Source organism: Electrophorus electricus, chromosome 2 (genome assembly GCF_041902795.1).
Source record: "Electrophorus electricus isolate QZ-2024a chromosome 2, ASM4190279v1, whole genome shotgun sequence".
In the NCBI taxonomy this organism is placed as follows: Eukaryota; Metazoa; Chordata; class Actinopteri; order Gymnotiformes; family Gymnotidae; genus Electrophorus; species Electrophorus electricus.
Window position 1 is genome coordinate 3,620,001 of NC_137498.1, and position 17,500 is coordinate 3,637,500.

The window sequence follows — 17,500 nt, forward strand, 5'->3', positions numbered from 1 at the left end:
AAGAAAAAATGGATGAGATACTAGAGGAGTGAGTGAGTGGATGAGTGGGTGAGTGAGAGAGAGAGAGAGAGAGAGAGAGAGAGAGAGAGAGAGAGAGAGTGAGTAGGTGAGTGAGTTAGTGAGTGAGTGAATGAGTGTGTGGGTGGGTGGGTGAGAGAGAGAGTGAGTGAGTAGGTGAGTGAGTGATTGAGTGAGAGTGAATGAAAGTGTTGGTGGGTGAGTGAGTGAGTGAGTGTGTGGGTGGGTGAATGAGTGAGTGAGTGAGTGAGTGTGTGGGTGGGTGAATGAGTGAGTGAGTGAGTGAGTGAGTGAGTGAGTGAGTGTGTGGGTGGGTGAGTGAGTGAGTGAGTGAGTGAGTAGGTAAATGAGTGAGTGAATGAGTGGGTGAGTGAGTGAGTGGGTGTGCATGATTCTGTCTGTCTCTTTGTGTGATGTAGAATGAAGTCAAATCACCTGATTATCAGACTGTTTATAAATGTAGGGATACGTGGTCTGTCACGTTAATTCATCAAAAAAGTCAGCATTACAATTAAATGACATGTATCGATGTCTTTATAAAGCCACAATCTAGACCATAATAAGATGTCTTTATAAACCCATAATGTCATTGTCTTTATAAAGCCATAATCTAGACCATAATAAGATGTCTTTATAAACCCATAATGTCATTGTCTTTATAAAGCCATAATCTAGACCATAATCAGATGTCTTTATAAACCCATAATGTCATTATATGTCTTTATAAAGCCATAATCTAGACCATAATCAGATGTCTTTATAAACCCATAATGTCATTATATGTCTTTATAAAGCAATAATCTAGACCATAATCAGATGTCTTTATAAACCCATAATGTCATTATATGTCTTTATAAAGCAATAATCTAGACCATAATCAGATGTCTTTATAAACCCATAATGTCATTATATGTCTTTATAAAGCCATAATCTAGACCATAATCAGATGTCTTTATAAACCCATATTGTCATTATATGTCTTTATAAAGCCATAATCTAGACCATAATAAAATGTCCTATAAGATGTCCATAAAGACACAATCGAGCTCCATGTTCTTTTCACATACAGCAATAAACCCCGGTCAACAGGTTATCCGATGAACTCGACGACGAGAAAGTGAAGCCGAAAACACACACGCACACGCACACACACACACACACACACACGCACGCACGCACGCACACACACACACGCACGCGGGTGATGCAGGCGCAACCAGATGAAGTTGCCTTTCCCACACAACCTTTAAAATAGCGTCCCGATAATTTCGTAGATGTGATTATTTATTTATTTAGTTAGTTTGTTTCCTGCGTGCGTTCGGACAAATCGCTGAACGTTAACGATTAAAGTGGAAGATAAGACGATATGGGGAAAAGAAACAAAACATGGAGGGGAGGAGGGGGGGGGGGTCGTCGTAATCGTCCCGTGACAAACATCCGCCGCGCAGTGTCTCTCCTGAGAGCATCTCTGCACTACACGGCATCCCGTACAACGCCCCCCCACCCTCACACACACACACACACACACACACACACACACACACACACACACACACACACACACACACACACACACACCTCGCGACCATGCACTCGCTAAAGCCTTTCCATCGCTCTTCACACAGGCAATTTGCTTTTGTTTTTTTTTTTACTGAGGAAATAGAGTATTCTCGTGCGATAAACGATAAACGTGTGCCGGAGGAACGTGCGTGTGCGTGTGCATGTGCATGTGCGCTTCAATCGTTGGTTCTTCCGCCTCGATGGCTGATTATTGGTGAATAAAACTTGGACGCTTCCTCGCGGTCTGCTTCTTAGCATGCAGAGCACTCCGCGAGCGATTACAACATTTCCATATGAAAGGCGCTGGGTCACTTTTGGAACACAACAGACACTTTGTCACCTTGGGCAAAAGAAGTATTTACACTTGAGTTTTGCTCGGAAGCTCGGTTACGCACAGTTAAGCGCAGTTGCGACTGCGTTTCAATCGTTTTTTCCCCCCTTTTCCTGAAAGAAAAGCGTTAAATAAGACCGTTATCTTAAGGGCTGCAGGATGTCAGTAAAGCAGTTGCGATTTCGACACTTTCGTGAGCTACGGTCGGCTCGCGACGAGGCAGCTGTTAAAACACTTAATGAGCAAATGCCCTTAATGAGAAAATGCAAATATTTATCCGTTACGAAATAACTCCGGAAAGCGAGGACGCTGCCTACCTTGGCTAAGCCTCACGAGCGTCGGCAGGCGGAATTTGCTGACGACCACGTCCAGCGGCAGGGACACCGAACTCCACGAGAGTTCCGAAACGCTCGCGGATAATTTCTCCATCTCTCCGTCATCATAACCGGCTCGCGGCGGCACGGGAACGCGTGCGGGCTCGTCCGGGAGCGTGGTGTCTCGCGCCGTCGCCTCGCGCCATGCCGAGGGCAGACGAAGAGTGCGCAGAGGCACGGCGCGAGAGGACCCCCTGCTCCTCGCGGGACCCCGCTGTAGCGCCACCCTCCCTCCTCCCCGCGCGCACAAGACAGCCGGGCGGGACGCGCAGGCGAGCGGTGCCGACGGGGCGCATATTGCGCGCGCGCATCCACCTGCGAGGGCCGGTTGCGTGTTTTATGAATGGACGCAGAGGGGAACCCCCAGGGCTGCGCTGATCGATATCGCTCCCTCCACGCGCGCGCACGCACGCGAGATGGAGGTGGAACCACGCACACGCCGAAACGGAGCAGGCGAAAGAAACGCAATCGCCCTCGTGCCAAATGCAACGCGTTTTGCGCTTCTCGACAGTTAGTTCCAAAGACACACGGGTCGCGTGCCGTCTGCCAGTCAAGACCACGCCCGAAACAAACTCAGTCGCGTGCTCTCCCCCGGGCAGGTTGCCTGCACGTGCAGCGGCTTTTGCTGGGGACTGGCATTTTTCGGTCCGTGAAAAATATCTGGACTAATGAAGAGGCGCAGAAAGGCTCCAGGGGTCACCCAGTCACGTGCACTCCATCGCAGAGGTCGGCGCTCGGGGGGAGAAGACTACATTTCCCATAATCCCCCGTTTCCTCCAGGTACGTGGCAGAGCGCGGGGACGACGCTATAAATGAGCGCTGATGTCCAAGTACTAATGCATCGCGGCCCGTATTGTTGTTTTTTTTTTTTTTAGCTTTTGTTGTCTCAAAGAATAACTTTCATTTATCAAACAATTCAAAAACATTTGTACTTTTATTGGGCATTTAATAATAAAAAAAAAAAACATTGTTTTTCCTCCTAATTTTAAGTTACGTTCTGAAGTCCTAGCAAAGCACGTAATTAGCAGTTACACATATATTTTTTAAAAAATGAAATTCATGACTCCTACGCTCTTCTGTCAGTCATCACCCAGCAAGAGAGGGTTCTTTACAATAGTTTTTACAGAACCGCTCCTTTCTTTCTGGTGCATTTTGCTGACCACCAGGGGGCGACAACAGCCGAACCATAACACTAAACCTGTTAAAACCTCAGCTAAAATTCTAAATACTCACTTTTTAAAGAAATACTTCAAATACAGTGTACGCAGTTGAGGATGTCCCCACCCCGCGGTTTTAATTTTTTTCTTTTGCTAGCCCAAAATTAAAAGGGAACAAACGTGTAACCAACAAGCTTTTTTTTTTTTAGGGATCTGCAAAACTGCTTCAATTTCCACAGAGGTGCGAACCCCTCATCCCACCCTCAGGGGGCGCTGTTGCGCCCACCTACGCAGGACCAGCTCCATCCCAGAGACCACAGGCAAGCGGGTGTTGAGAAATGCGGCTGGGGCCACCGCCCGGAGGAAAGGTGGAAAAACACGTCAGATCAAAAAGAAACCAAAAAAACTTTAAAAATGATGATTGGGGGGAGAATCTCTTCAGTTCAAACAGGCCTGTAGAGGGGAGATGTGGAGCTCAGAAAAAGAAGGATGAGTTTAATCTTCAGAGAGGTGATGGGGTGTGTGTGTGTGTGTTTGAGTGTGTGAAGGCTGAATGAGAGGTTAAGCCTTTTGGCTTCATGTTAAGGCACCAGACAAAAAAAAAAAAAAAAAAGAAAAAAGAAAACAAACCCAAAAAACAAAAACAAACAACAAAAACAGCCCCATCTCGCTACTCACTGCTCAGCCTGCCCACCCACACAGACCCCATTCCACGCGCCACGGGGACATGCCCCCCTCGCCCGCAGACGCCGGTGGTCCTTTAGTTCAACATGTAGTGGCAAAAGAGAGCTTGTGTGTGTGTTTTCCCCTCCCTCCTTTCCTAGTTTAAAATAAATGACAAGAAACATGATGTGAGTTTTCCGTTTATCTGCACGTTCCATTTGGGTCCCCCCCCCCCCAGAAATAAAAATGATATTGGCAGCAATGTGAGTGGAAGAACAAGAAAAGGGTTAGAGAGCGCGAGAGAGTGCGCGAGAGAGCGCGCAAGAGCGAGTGACACTGCAGAAACGTGAGTGACGGAAGAAAGATACGATGTAGGAAGAAACGTGTGAGAGAGACCAAGAGAAACTTGGTAAGCGTGTGTGTGCGCGCGCGCGTGTGAGTGTGTGTGTGTGTCCGAGAGAGAGAGAGAGAGGCTGTTCAGCTGCAACACTTGTTCTTCCATCCCGTGACTCCGCCTCCAGTGCTGATGTCAACGTTTTCATTGTTGGGCTCTTTTACGGGTGTCTGAAAGGCACACACACGAACAGAGAGAGTTCAGCAATTTAGCCCGTCAATTTACTGTCACACTCAGCTAATTAAATGACCGATAAACATCTGACACACACACACCTTTCTGAGAATATCTTCTGCTAACGTGAGGAAGGCCTTCTCGATGTTGATGTTGGCTTTTGCACTTGTTTCAAAGAAGCGGATTCCATGTTCTTTGGCAATCTGGACATGAGATGCGAGTGAAACACACACACGATTAAAAAGTAGGCAATGTTGCACAACAAGGTAACAAGTGAACATCCTTAACATAGATCCATCTCCCTCCCTCCCTCCCTCCCTCACTGATGGTATCAGACTGTACCATCTCACCTGTTCCCCCTTAGCCTTTGGTACGACCCGCTTGTCCTCCATATCGCACTTGTTGCCTAGCAGCATTCTTTCCACGTCCTCATTGGCATGCTGAAAATCACACACACACACACACAGGCGCGCGTAAATCCTACAAGCCGGCGCGTGGAGAGGGGTGGGGTTTTGCACGGCTACGCCCCCCCCAACTCCAGGGCTTTTGTCTGCGAAACAACACTTGTGCCGCCAACCTCGTCGATGTTCCGCAGCCACTTGCTGATGTTCTCGAAGCTTTTGGCGTTGCTGATGTCGTAGACGAGCATAATTCCCATGGCTCCCCGGTAGTACGAGGTGGTGATGGTATGGAACCGCTCCTGGCCTGCCGTATCCCTGCACGCGCGACGCGCACACCATTAGTAGAGTGGCATATATCAGATTTAGACTGAAGTCCTCAACCCAGCACCCAAAACAGCATCAAGAAGCAACAATATTGTCTCAACTTCACTGAACAAAATCATCTGAGTATCTCTCACATAGCCTGCTTACAGGCCTTATTACGCACGCGCACCACTCACCATATCTGTAGCTTTATCTTCTTTCCTTGTAATTCAACTGTTTTGATCTTAAAATCGATTCCTGGACAGGAAAAGGAGAACAAGAACAGAGAGAGAGAGAGAGAGAGAGTTACGAGGTGGCTCCACCAGTGGGTCACGCGATTTCAAAAACACTGCACGTGGTGAAATCGCGTCCGGCAGGACGGGACGGGGTCACGCGCGGGACGGCAGGCGGACGGACGGGACGCAGACGCCACCTTATCGTCCGCGCCGCTCCGCCGGTGTGAACGAAAGCGCCGAAATGTCACTTTTCCTGACGCGGTGCGGAAATCCGACACGCATCGGATGCGCAGCGACGTCGGGATCGGGGCGCCTGAGCCGACTCCACGTTCGTTGGCACCACAGTAATTCCGAGTGTCAGTGACGGCGGGATTAGTGAATATTCACCCTTCGCTGTGGTGACGGCATGTAAACGGAGCCAGACGCGTGCACGGGAGTGTGGTTTTGATTTACTTCACGTCGGCGGCGCAGTAAAACACACACACACACACACACACACACACACACACACACACACACACACACACACACACACACACACACTATAGACACTCACTTCTAAGGATCACAGGTTGACACTGGAAGGTATTTGCCAGGTGCTTTGATCTGGAGAAGCTTCCGGAAGTGCCCTTTCCCGTCCCCTGGGAATCTCGTGTCCTTCCGTTGAACGAGGGCGGAGTTCGGGACACGGCGGGCAGATCAAACGCTCCGGCCTGGCAGCGCCGGGCTGCATCTGATCCCTGTTCAAGCGGGAAAGCCGCCCGGCGCTCCTGATACAACAAACGCTCGACTGAACGCGACGGCTCTGTTCCAAGGCCTATCTGTCTGTCTGGGTGGTCCCGTGCCCCTCCCCCAGCTGACAGGCGGTGTGGAAACATCTGGTCGAGTGTGTGTGTGGCACAGACTGGCACCGGCCAGAGAAAGCCCAATTCAATCTGTTCTACTGCTGACAGTTCACCAGAGAGAGAGAGAGAGAGAGAGAGAGAGAGAGAGAGAGAGAGAGAGAGAGAGAGAGAGAGAGAGAGAGAGAGAGAGAGAGAGAGAGAGAGAGAGAGAGAGAGGCAGTTTTGGGATGGAGGACGTGCCGTGTGTGTACAGAGAAGACTGGCAGCAGCTCTCTGCAGAGTGATGGGACCAAACGGGCTCGGGTTCAAGGAGAGCCCTCTGAACAGCACCGAAACCGAAGGGCCGTGTGGTTCTTTTGTTAAACCGCTGCAGGCGAACAGAGAGGAGGGGTCGCAAACGTTTGGCCCCGCCGATCGGCTGGAGCCTCGCGGGTTCTGATGACGTGGGCCACCGGGAGAAGGAACCGCCGAGACCTCCGTCAACTCCTGGAGGAGAGGAGTTCACAGAGACAGAGACCAGCCAACCTTATGTACCTTCCCCCCTCAAAACCACGACAGCTCACACACACCGCGGGACAAAAGTTAAGAGGGCGAAGTGAATACAGTTACATGCAAGACACACACACACACACAGCTGCAGCATGGGTGGGACCCGCTTTATTAAATAACGCACAAATCATGCAGCCAAAGAATGAGTCACACTTGCACAATACAAATTGCTTGCACGCACGTGCACGCACGCACACCCGCACGTGAGCATACTCGCTCGCGCGCATTCACAGCCGTCTGTCTTTGGGCACAGTTCACGGGCTCCGTTACCTGGGCCACTCACTAACGGAGGGACCCTCGCCACACGTCCAGCGGCACATCTCATACGATACGGCCCCTCGTGATTCTACTTCAAATATGCAAATGAGAAATTTGGTGGAACATTTCATTGCATCACATGCCGAGAGCATCCCAGTGGCTTTTTTGGATGGACTGCAGCGTTTATAAGACCCACCCCCCACCTTTTTAGATTTTAGCAGAAAATCTAAAAGGAAAACCAGCCCGAGGCCGAGACAACGGAAGGATAAACATCGGGAACGGTTCGTCCTGCTGAGATGTTGTGGTTGTTGCTTGGTGGCTTGTGTTCTGGCTACTGGTTAGAACAGTTTTCTTTGAAAGCTGCTCAAATCCCCCGACAGTCATATGGGGGTTAATGTTTCCCCTGATGTGTGTGTGTGTGTGCGTTCTCACAGCTAAATAGTTCTGCGTATTTTGAACTATTGTTATCAAACAAACATCAAAGTGATGAAATAAGGCGATGAGTTTTCAATGTCCATAAGATTCCTTTCTGCTCGCCTGTCGGTCAGCAATGTTTACGTATCGCAAAATGCTCTGGGGGGGGGGAATCTGGAGGAGGGGCTAGAATGCAGTGGAGAGGGAAAGGCCTACTGACTGCAGCTTTAACCAACAAGAGCTATACAAACCCAAGTCTCATCCAATAGGAGACCCCCAGCCCTGAAAGTGAACCTAAACCCTAACCTTGACCAGCAAGGGCCCCCAAAACAGTAACCTTGACCAATGAGAGCCCCCGAAACCTTAACCTTCAGTCTAGCTTCAACGATATTGGCAGGCTCCCCAGAAACGGACCAAGCCTGGGACTAAATCCACACTGATCCCGGATCTGGCTAAAAGGGGGCGACTTCCACAGAAGCATGAGTGGAAGGGTCAGATCAGTGTTCGGATCCTACAGCAGAGCCCTGTGAACTGTGGTGAATCTCTGTGTGTGTGTCTCCATTCAGAGCAATCTACAGAACATATCTGACCTCCAGCACGAGGCCAGCGGAGCAGAGCATACATGCACGCGCGTGCGTGCCACTAACCATGACACTTTCTATTGCACGCGCACACACCCCTTTCCCCATGGCCTCATGTACCAAACATCCTGTCCTCTAGGACCCGTTACGCCCAGCGTCTGCATGCAGCCAAACGCAGCTACACGCTACAGGACCAATCGCACCCACTAAAGCGGACTGCCCGGTACACGCCACCCCACCCCCCCCGCCAAACGGACCCGGCCAGGGAGAGTGTCTCACGTTTGCGAGAATCAGATGACACTTGTGCTAGTGTCCTTGGAAATGGAGAAAAAAATAGAACAGGAGTGTGTGTGTGTGTGTGCGTGTGTGTGTGCGTGCGCAAGTTGATCCTCTAGTGCTGAGGGATGAAGGGGAGTTTCCGGTGGGTATTTTAGGAGGCCGAGGCACTACAGCTGCAGAGAGAGAGAGAGAGAGAGAGAGAGAGAGAGAGAGAGAGACCCCAAAAACCCAGCATTTCCTGCTAGTGCTCTCACTACTAAAAAAAAAAAAAAAAAAAAAAAAAAAAAAAAAGAGAGCAAGCGAGAGAGATCAACAAAAACACGCACATCATCACCTAGGCAACGCCTAAACCACCGAGCCCTGCGCAACAGCTGAGGGAATGTTATGGTACATTTCCCCCAGAAACAGAAAGTCTGTTTTAAAAAGCCAAGCAAGACCGCTCCCGAGGGGTCCACGCGCCACGCCCGGGCCCGCGTGGGCACGGAAGCGGCCGTGTGTAGCGTGGAGGCCCTGAAGGGAAGGCCGACCACGTTACTAGTGGCAACGCTTTGAGTCACCAGCTGATGCCCAGCTTCACTGGGTGAAAAAGAACGAGAGAGACCGACCCTTAACCACACCCTGGCCTCCGTATGGTACCAGGAGCATGGCATCTGGACATGGTGAACATTTGCGTATCTACCGCTCAAACACACACAACGTTTTGGTTTGGGTTTTTTTAGGCGCGTTACTATCCACCAGCGTGTCCGGTCTCGTCCCGTGGTAACATCAGGCCCCTAACAAAACTCTGAAAAGAACCAAACGCGCGGCAACGGAATCAGTTTGGCATGAGTCATTTATATCTCCGGTTCATGCCCAGCTACATCGGCGGGGGGGGGGGGGGGGGGGGACCACACGCTCGGCGATACGCCCATTAGACGCATTCCGTGATCGGTTTTTGCGTTTAAAAGCCGTGGAAGGAGCCGGCGGCAAACGCATGCTAGCTTTGCTGATGACAGGAACTCTAAATCGCTGTTGGCAAAGATACGACGCAAGGGAGGGTTGGGGTGTTAGTGCTTTCAGATGTCATGACACACACAACGAGGGAGAGGGGGAGAAAACGAATACGCCAGCCCCCAAAGCACGCCTGCGTTACAAATATCAGCAGGCCAGACTACGCCACCAACTGCCCTGTACTGCCCTGTTCCACCGTGCCAGGATCCGCTCCGCAGGACACGAAACAGGGCAGCGCACGGCACCGGTAACGTCAAGGTCGTGGGTCCCCGGGGTCCCAGAGGGCGTACACGTGCCGGCGTACTGATCAACGTGCAAGCCACTCTTCTGCATAACACATCCGCCAAACAAACATAAACGAGGCCCGATCGAACGCCACACCCAACCCTTCATGCACACAGTGCCCCCAGTCTGCAACGCAAGCGACTGCACCTGCAACCCCAAGACATGCCGCACATGCAGCCGGTGCACGCACGCGAACCTACGGCAGCTTTCGGCCCGGTTCGCGCGAACACCGCCGGTTCCGAGTCCGCGCGCGACCCAGAAACCCGATGCATGCGCTACCGAGTTGACGGTGCACATGCGAACGGGCGCGCGAGGGACACACGCACCGAACGGTAAACGAGACACCGAGAGCGACTCCTCGAGTACACTCGGCGCGCGCCGCGCATGCGCACCCGGTGAACCGTTTACGGTTTTATTGTCTACGAAAAAACCTGCAGAAGTGGCGTCTGGGTGCGAGGGTTGTGCTTCGAAATTAACGATGTCCGTCCTGTGAAACGTCGCTGTTTTCGGACGCGTCGTGAGGTGTTTTGGTTTGGCGGCATTAGCCAGCAACAGCGCAGGCCTCCGGCGCCTCCTCGGACTCGCCTAGCCGACCGGCCCGGGCGGCCGCAGTCGCGTTCCCGACCAGCGTGTGGCAAGTCATTCGCTGAAGGTGATTTTTCACTTCACGAATGACGAGGAAATGGACGAAACTTTGCGAAGTTAGCCGCCCGGCGTGTTTGTGAGTCGGGTGCAGACCAGCTGGCGGGGTCGGCCTCCTCGCTGGCTAGCCATTACCGGAGATGCTAACCAAAACAGTTAGCCATCTGGCTAACAGCTAGCGCGGAATTTAGCCGCCCTAACTAATTATAGAACGGAAATGTGCACAAAATCATGTTTTTTTTATCGCAACCCGACACACCTTTCACAAAGACCGACCAACGACAGCTGAACCAACGCGGTTACTTAACACAGCCAGTTAACCGGCTAACTCGGCTAGCTAACCAAGCTTATCTTAGCTAGCTGGGCTGTCTTTCAAACCGGGCCTCATCGTTAGGTTGCCATAGCTCGCTGTGGTCCGGTCAAGCCCCTTACCCGACTTCTGTTTACACGATTTATGCGTGAATAAAAGGTTTCGTGCCACTCACCTATGGTGGAGATGAACGTCGTGTTGAAGGCGTCGTCGGAGAAGCGAAACAGCACGCAGGTCTTACCCACACCGGAGTCTCCGATCAGGAGCAGCTTGAAGAGCAGGTCATACGTTTTCTTCGCCATTTGAATTTTTAAATATAAAAAACGAGTTAGACCTACAGAAAATAATCAGTCCCCCCCACAAAAACACATACACCAGACAGGGCAGATCGCTGCGGGGCTTAGTGGGCTGATGTCGGAGAAATCCGGCTAAACTTGGGGCTACGGTAGCTTTGCTAATGCTAGCCAGCGGCGACGCACTGCACAGAATCGCGGTTTGAGATCCAGCAAAATGGACTTAACGTCAGTCGTCCTCCCGAAATCGGCCGGTTTTCCTTCTCTGGAGAAGATTTTCCCCCTTTCTCCACTCTCTCTTTCTCCCACACCGTCGGGACAAAATGGCTCCTCTCTCCGACTTTAAGTCTTTCTTTAAACCTGCCAGCGAGCTATTTCAGTTCCTCGGCGTGCCGCTTCATCCCAGCCACCCCTGGTTAACAGTCCAAAAGCGTCGATGATGTCGTGTGCCCGTTAAATCGTCTGACCGGTGCCGGTATTTCTGTTTTGTTTATAAGTTTTTAAGAAGCCGAGACAGACGACCGCCGTCGCCTTCGAATGGAGCCTCCAAGGCGACACCCTTGACTCGGGGCCCCGCCCCTTGCTCCGCCCTCCGCCAGCGTTGTCCCTCCCGATTGGTCTAGGCAGCCGCCTTTCAAATCTCCCTCCAACGACGATTGGGCAGATTGTTAAGCATCAGGCGACGTGTGGGCGTTTCCGACGCGCCTGTTTGGAGAGGGGGGGCGTAAATGTGACTGCGTGACCATCCCGGAGCGTGTTGGCTCCGGTTGCCCCTCCGGTTACGTGGTCTAAATACAGCTGTCACAGACCAAATGCCAGATCATTTCAGATAGCGGGTCTCTGGGTCCCCCTGGTTCCCTTCATATGGTGTTTTTGCCCCTCCAGCATTTGTGATGTTAGACATGGGCTCCAGTTGTTGAGTAAACAGTGTTAACAGCGCACTCTAATCCGGGTGTGTCCCGGATTACAGTGTTTTGTGGAAAAACCAGATCGGGACAGTCATCAGTAGGTTCACCTTAACACATTTTCAAATCGTGCTCCGTGCTCCGGTCAGGAATAATACGGTTTTTTTTTTTTATCGCTTTCGGCTCAGGCTGTAAAGAGTTGGTGCCCCTGGCCGGTTGCTGAGGCTGTGGTGAGCCTGATGTGGCGTGTGGTGTGGTAACGGGTTTTCTCTGGAGTTCCAGTAAAGCAGGCAGAGGGCTGAGTCACAGAACACGGGGGTGACTCAGGTTGGACTATGGTGGCTGCAGTTCATTTGCTCAGTGAGTCAGTTGAAAGGCTCGGAAACAACTGACCAGGGCAGACCTGTCAAAGGAGCTTGTCATGTGGGATTCACACACACACACACACACACACAATTTGTAAATGTTTTGTGTGTCAGTGATACATAACGCATAGTTTAGTTTTTTCTGTTTCTCTCTCTCTCTCTCTCTCTCACACACACACACACATTACATGCACAGTTGCACAAATTCCTCCCGTTCTCTTGAGAGAGAAAACTTTCACATTCGGAAACACGCAGTAGGGGTGTGGTGGGGGATATGTAAGATAATACAGCGCAGTTTGAGTCAGCGAACTCAGCACATCTGGTTCCGTTAAACGCACCACGTGTTCCTACAGAACCTCAGCTCTGGTTAACGTTTAATTCCACTCTCCATATTGCAGCAAAGCTGTTGTCAGCAGTCAATCCTCATATACTGTTACGGTAAAGGTCTGGCTCTCATGTGGGTCACCTAATAACACAGCAATGGCCATATTTATAATATATAACACAAATCCAGAATATGACTTTTTTATACTTTAAAAAACAGAACTAACAAGGTGTTAAATATTAGTCATGTATTCTATATAGCATGGCCTATAAAATACATCAACCGTAACATAGTTTTATTTAAGATTCATTTTGTTGCTAGTGAAGATGACAAAGGCCCGTTATGCCTTCCAGTGACGTATTCCTTGTGAATGTTCCCTCATGGAGCGATTTTATCATCATGACACACACATTATTATTACCGTAAACAAAAAAAGGCTCATTTAACAATGTGGAGTATTTTATTACCATGCACACACAAAAAAGTCTCGTTCAAGAATGTGGAGTATTTTATTACCATGCACACACAAAAAAGTCTCGTTCAAGAATGTGGAGTATTTTATTAGCATAAACACACAAAAAAGTCTAGTTCAAAAATGTGGAGTATTTTATTACCATGCACACACAAAAAGTCTCGTTCAAAAATGTGGAGTATTTTATTACCATGCACACACAAAAAGTCTCGTTCAAAAATGTGGAGTATTTTATTACTATGCACACACAAAAAGTCTCGTTCAAGAATGTGGAGTATTTTATTACCACACACACAAAAAAAAGTCTCATTCAAGAATATGGAGTATTTTATTACAATACACACACAAAAAAGTCTCGTTCAATAATGGAGTATTTTATTACCATGCATACACAAAAAGTCTCATTCAAGAATGTGGAGTATTTTATTACCATGCACACACAAAAAAGTCTCGTTCAAGAATGTGGAGTATTTTATTACCACACACACACACACACACACACACACACACACACACACACAAAGTCTCATTCAAGAATGTGGAGTATTTTTATTATCATATACCGAAAAAAGTCTCATTCAGGAATGTGGAGTATTTTATTACCCCACACAGACACACAAAGTCTCATTCAAGAATATGAAGTATTTTATTACCATGCACAAAACTGCTGTGCAACTGACAGCGCCTTATTTAATCAATTAACCGAATTGATCACTAGGCAGGGGACATTGCCGAACGCGTTGGCAGCTCGAAGGCGCCCCCTGCCGGCTGAAGAATCGCGCTTAAGACAGCGCGGATTCTTACACATACGGTAGATGACGCTAGTGGTCCAAATGTGGACGAAACGGTCGGATTGTAACACACCTGGGCCTTCGTGTTAAAGAAAGAAATGAGCTAACAGTGAAATACACATATGAGACAGCCCTGCGGCGTTTGTTGCGCTTTTAAAATATAGAATTGCCCGTTTTTGAACAGTCGTATTATAATATAAGCGAGGATTTACTGTACCAAAATGCAGTTTTTTATTTTTTGTTATATATTATAATTTTATTTTTCCTCCTGATATTTTTAAGGAGCTAATGTTCAGGGTGTACATCCGTAATATGTCCGTATATATTATTAATATTTTTTATTTATTAATACATTAATAAGAGTATATATCTTAGTCATTTTCTGTTTGGTTTATTTTGGCAGTAAGGATGAGAGAGAGAGAGAGAGAGAGAGAGAGAGAGAGAGAGAGAGAGAGAGAGAGACGCACATCCTCCACGTCCCAGTTGCGCGCAGCTCGAGCTTGGGCAGGGCTGCAGCGTTGCGGCGGTCGACACCGTCTCGAGCGGACTCTTCCACACGCGCGCCCACACCGCACCGAGTCCATGAAGACGGTGAGCTTACGGTTCCGTCCCGTCGTGATTTACGCCCCGTCCGGTAGCGATTTTTCGTTCGTGTCGCGGGACGACGGATATTTTTCTCGGGACAGACATGACGCGCTCGTTACCGAGAACTGATGCTACAACCCGTCGCGCGACGCCGCGTCGTCTCTAGCTCGTTTTGTCGGTGGTTTTTTGTTTTGCTTCTTTTCCTGACGGGAAGGTTTCCAACATGTCTCTGAAATCCAAGCAGTGCGAAGCGGTGAAGGTGGTGGTGCGCTGTCGCCCGATGAGTCGCAAAGAAGAGGCGTCTGGCCACGAGAGCGTCGTGCAGGTAGACGTTAAAGTGGGCCAGGTCGCGCTGCGCAACCCCAAGGCGGGCCCGGGAGAGCTCGTGAAGACCTTCACCTTCGACGCGGTGTACGACGCCGGCTCGAAGCAGAGCGACGTCTACGACGAGACGGTGCGTCCACTCGTGGATTCGGTGCTGCGCGGGTTCAACGGGACCATCTTCGCGTACGGCCAGACGGGGACGGGGAAGACGTACACCATGCAGGGCCAGTGGGCGGACGCGGAGCGGCGCGGGATCATGCCCAGTTCCTTCGAGCACATCTTCACGAACATCTCGCGCTCGAAGAACCAGCAGTACCTGGTGCGGGCGTCCTACCTGGAGATCTACCAGGAGGAGATCCGGGACCTTCTGGCCAAGGAGCACGGCAGGAGCCTGGAGCTGAAGGAGAGCCCAGAGACAGGAGTGTACGTGAGCGAGCTGTCGTCCTTCGTCACCAAGAGCGTGGCGGAGATCGAGCACGTGATGAACGCGGGCGACCGGGCACGCTCGGTGGGCGCCACCAACATGAACGAGCGCAGCTCCCGATCGCACGCCATCTTCACCGTCACCGTGGAGTGCGGGCAGCCCGGGCCGGACGGGCGCACTCACATCCGCGTGGGCAAGCTAAACCTGGTGGATCTGGCGGGCAGCGAGCGGCAGGCGAAGACAGGAGCTCGAGGCGAGCGTCTGAAGGAGGCGGCGAAGATCAACCTGTCGCTGTCGGCGCTGGGCAACGTGATCTCGGCCTTGGTGGACGGGCGGAGCTCGCACGTGCCGTACCGCGACTCCAAGCTAACACGGCTGCTGCAGGACTCGCTGGGGGGCAACGCCCGCACGGCCATGGTGGCCACGCTGGGGCCGGCCGCCTGCAGCTACGAGGAGACGCTGACCACGCTGCGCTACGCCAGCCGGGCCAAGCGGATCAGGAACGTGCCGCGGGTCAACGAGGACCCCAAGGACGCGCTGCTGAGGGAGTTCCAGAGGGAGATCGCCAGGCTGAAGGCGCAGCTCGACCGGCGGGGCGCGCCGGGCGCGAGGGAGAAGAAGGGCAGGAAGGACCACGGGCAGGAAGAGGAGGGCGAGGAGGAGGAGGATATGGAAAAGGAGGCACAGGAGTACATCAAGGAGCAGCAGGAGAAACTGGAGCGGGAGAAGGAGGCCATCATGGACGACCGCACGCTGGTGGTGGAGGAGAAGCAGAGACTCCTGGAGGAGAAGGAGAGGATGATGGGAGATCTCAGGAAGGAACAGGAAGCCACTGCTCTCCTCACCGCCAAGTTCAAGGTGTGCGTGCGTGCGTGTGTGTGTGCGCGTGTGTGTGCGCCTGTGTGTGCGCGTGTGTGCGTGCGTGTGTGTGCGTGCGTGCGCGTGTGCGCGTGCGTGTGTGTGCGCGTGCGCGTGTGTGCGTGCGCGTGCGCGTGTGTGTGTGCGCGTGTGTGTGTGTGTGTGTGTGTGTTTGAGAGCGGTGATATAGAGGAGGGGGTGTGTTTCTGGGTCATGACTTAGGTGCTGGTCAGAGCTGGTTGACCTAATACCTCCTCTGTGTGTGTGTGTGTGTGTGTGTGTGTGTGTGTGTGTGTGTGTGTGTGTGTGTACGACAGAGCAGAAAACAGACGCGTACACAATAAACACTTTGTTATGGCCCTCAGACGCACACAGGTCGAGCTTCAGATCTTGATATTAATTAAGCGCGTGTTGAACTTTAATTTGTTTTAAGTTGCAGAGATTCGAACGTTGACCTTTCCCTAAAGGCCACATGACCTTGTCGCACTGGCAACACAGATCACTCTGACACTCGTCACGTACTGAGGAGTCTGGAATCAGACATGCCCATGGCAACCCGGCTCGGCCGGCCAGTACCGACACGCAGACGCGCCGGCTTCTGGCCTGTACCTGGCAGGTCACGACCTTGCAGCACAGGAAAACATCACACATGGCACCATTACGGAAAATGCTTTGGTCATCCCATAATTCCACAATCCATTCCATGATAAAATTAAGGAAAATCTGAAGATTAGGATGGTCACGTGTTTCCGGACTTCCGGACACTAGCTGGCGTGTTTATACCCAAATCCTTGTATTCGGATGTGAGCATTTTTATTCATGCTGGCGAGAGTTGACAGGGTTGGGTTTTGGAGGTCTGAGAGGAGAGTTGACATTGCAAAGAGGAATTAGCCAGAAAGGACAGAGAGAGAGGGAGGGAGGGTTTTTAGACATGAACGAGTGTAGCTGGCTATAAAAAGGTCCTGTAAGTGGGTTACTGGCGGTTCTTTGACCTGAAACGCGGTACGGGCGGAGAGCAAGGTTGAGAGATGTGTGTCACTCTCACACTCACACACTCACACACACACACACACACACACACACACACACACACAAGCACAGACAGGAAGTCCTTTATTACTCATTCACCCTAATCGCATAATAAGACTGGATGGCTGACTGAAGGCAGGAGGAAGGAGAGAGAGACCTTGAGAGAGAGACCATGAGAGAGGGAGAGACCAGGAGAGAAGAGGAGGAGAGACGTGTCTGGCCCTGTTTGCTCCTGCTTTGTTGTCTCCATTTTAGAGCAGCGTTGTCTCAATGAGAGCTTAGGTCAGCTAATATCAAAACAACCGAGAAACACACACACACACACACACACACAGTCTCTGAGGGTGACTGACTGTTCACTTACT

The 17,500-nt window shown here is 50.9% G+C and overlaps 3 protein-coding genes across 5 annotated transcripts in view; 1 reads left to right on the forward strand and 2 right to left on the reverse strand.

Annotated features, from left to right (window-relative positions):
• The window catches only part of gareml (GRB2 associated, regulator of MAPK1-like), a 14,846-nt gene extending 12,364 nt beyond the window's left edge, over positions 1-2,482 (reverse strand). The window contains exon 1 of one of the 2 annotated variants that reach the window (XM_035528804.2): positions 2,227-2,482. In XM_035528804.2, coding sequence (XP_035384697.1) covers positions 2,227-2,338 — 112 coding nt within the window. In that variant the 5' untranslated portion in view covers positions 2,339-2,482. The other variant, XM_081695413.1, reaches the window with a different exon arrangement.
• A 716-nt stretch (positions 2,483-3,198) lies between these two features.
• rab10 (RAB10, member RAS oncogene family) lies at positions 3,199-11,618 on the reverse strand. 2 transcript variants are annotated; one of them, XM_027031396.3, is made up of 6 exons: positions 10,940-11,618; positions 5,573-5,633; positions 5,249-5,387; positions 5,022-5,111; positions 4,773-4,874; positions 3,199-4,667 (listed from the first exon to the last, which is right to left on the reverse strand). In XM_027031396.3, exons 1-6 carry the CDS (start codon positions 11,064-11,066, stop codon positions 4,581-4,583), a joined length of 606 nt encoding a protein of 201 aa, XP_026887197.1. In that variant the 5' UTR covers positions 11,067-11,618; the 3' UTR covers positions 3,199-4,580. The 2 variants fall into 2 exon arrangements, with proteins under 2 accessions (XP_026887197.1, XP_081551549.1); XM_081695423.1 differs by lacking the exon at positions 10,940-11,618 and adding an exon at positions 6,168-6,558.
• Positions 11,619-14,346: 2,728 nt separating this feature from the next.
• Positions 14,347-17,500, forward strand: part of kif3ca (kinesin family member 3Ca) — a 13,290-nt gene continuing 10,136 nt past the window's right edge. Inside the window, exon 1 of the mRNA XM_027031394.3 lies at positions 14,347-16,106. Within this exon, the coding sequence (XP_026887195.2) occupies positions 14,724-16,106 (1,383 nt within the window). The 5' untranslated portion in view covers positions 14,347-14,723. The remainder of the gene's footprint in view (positions 16,107-17,500) is intronic.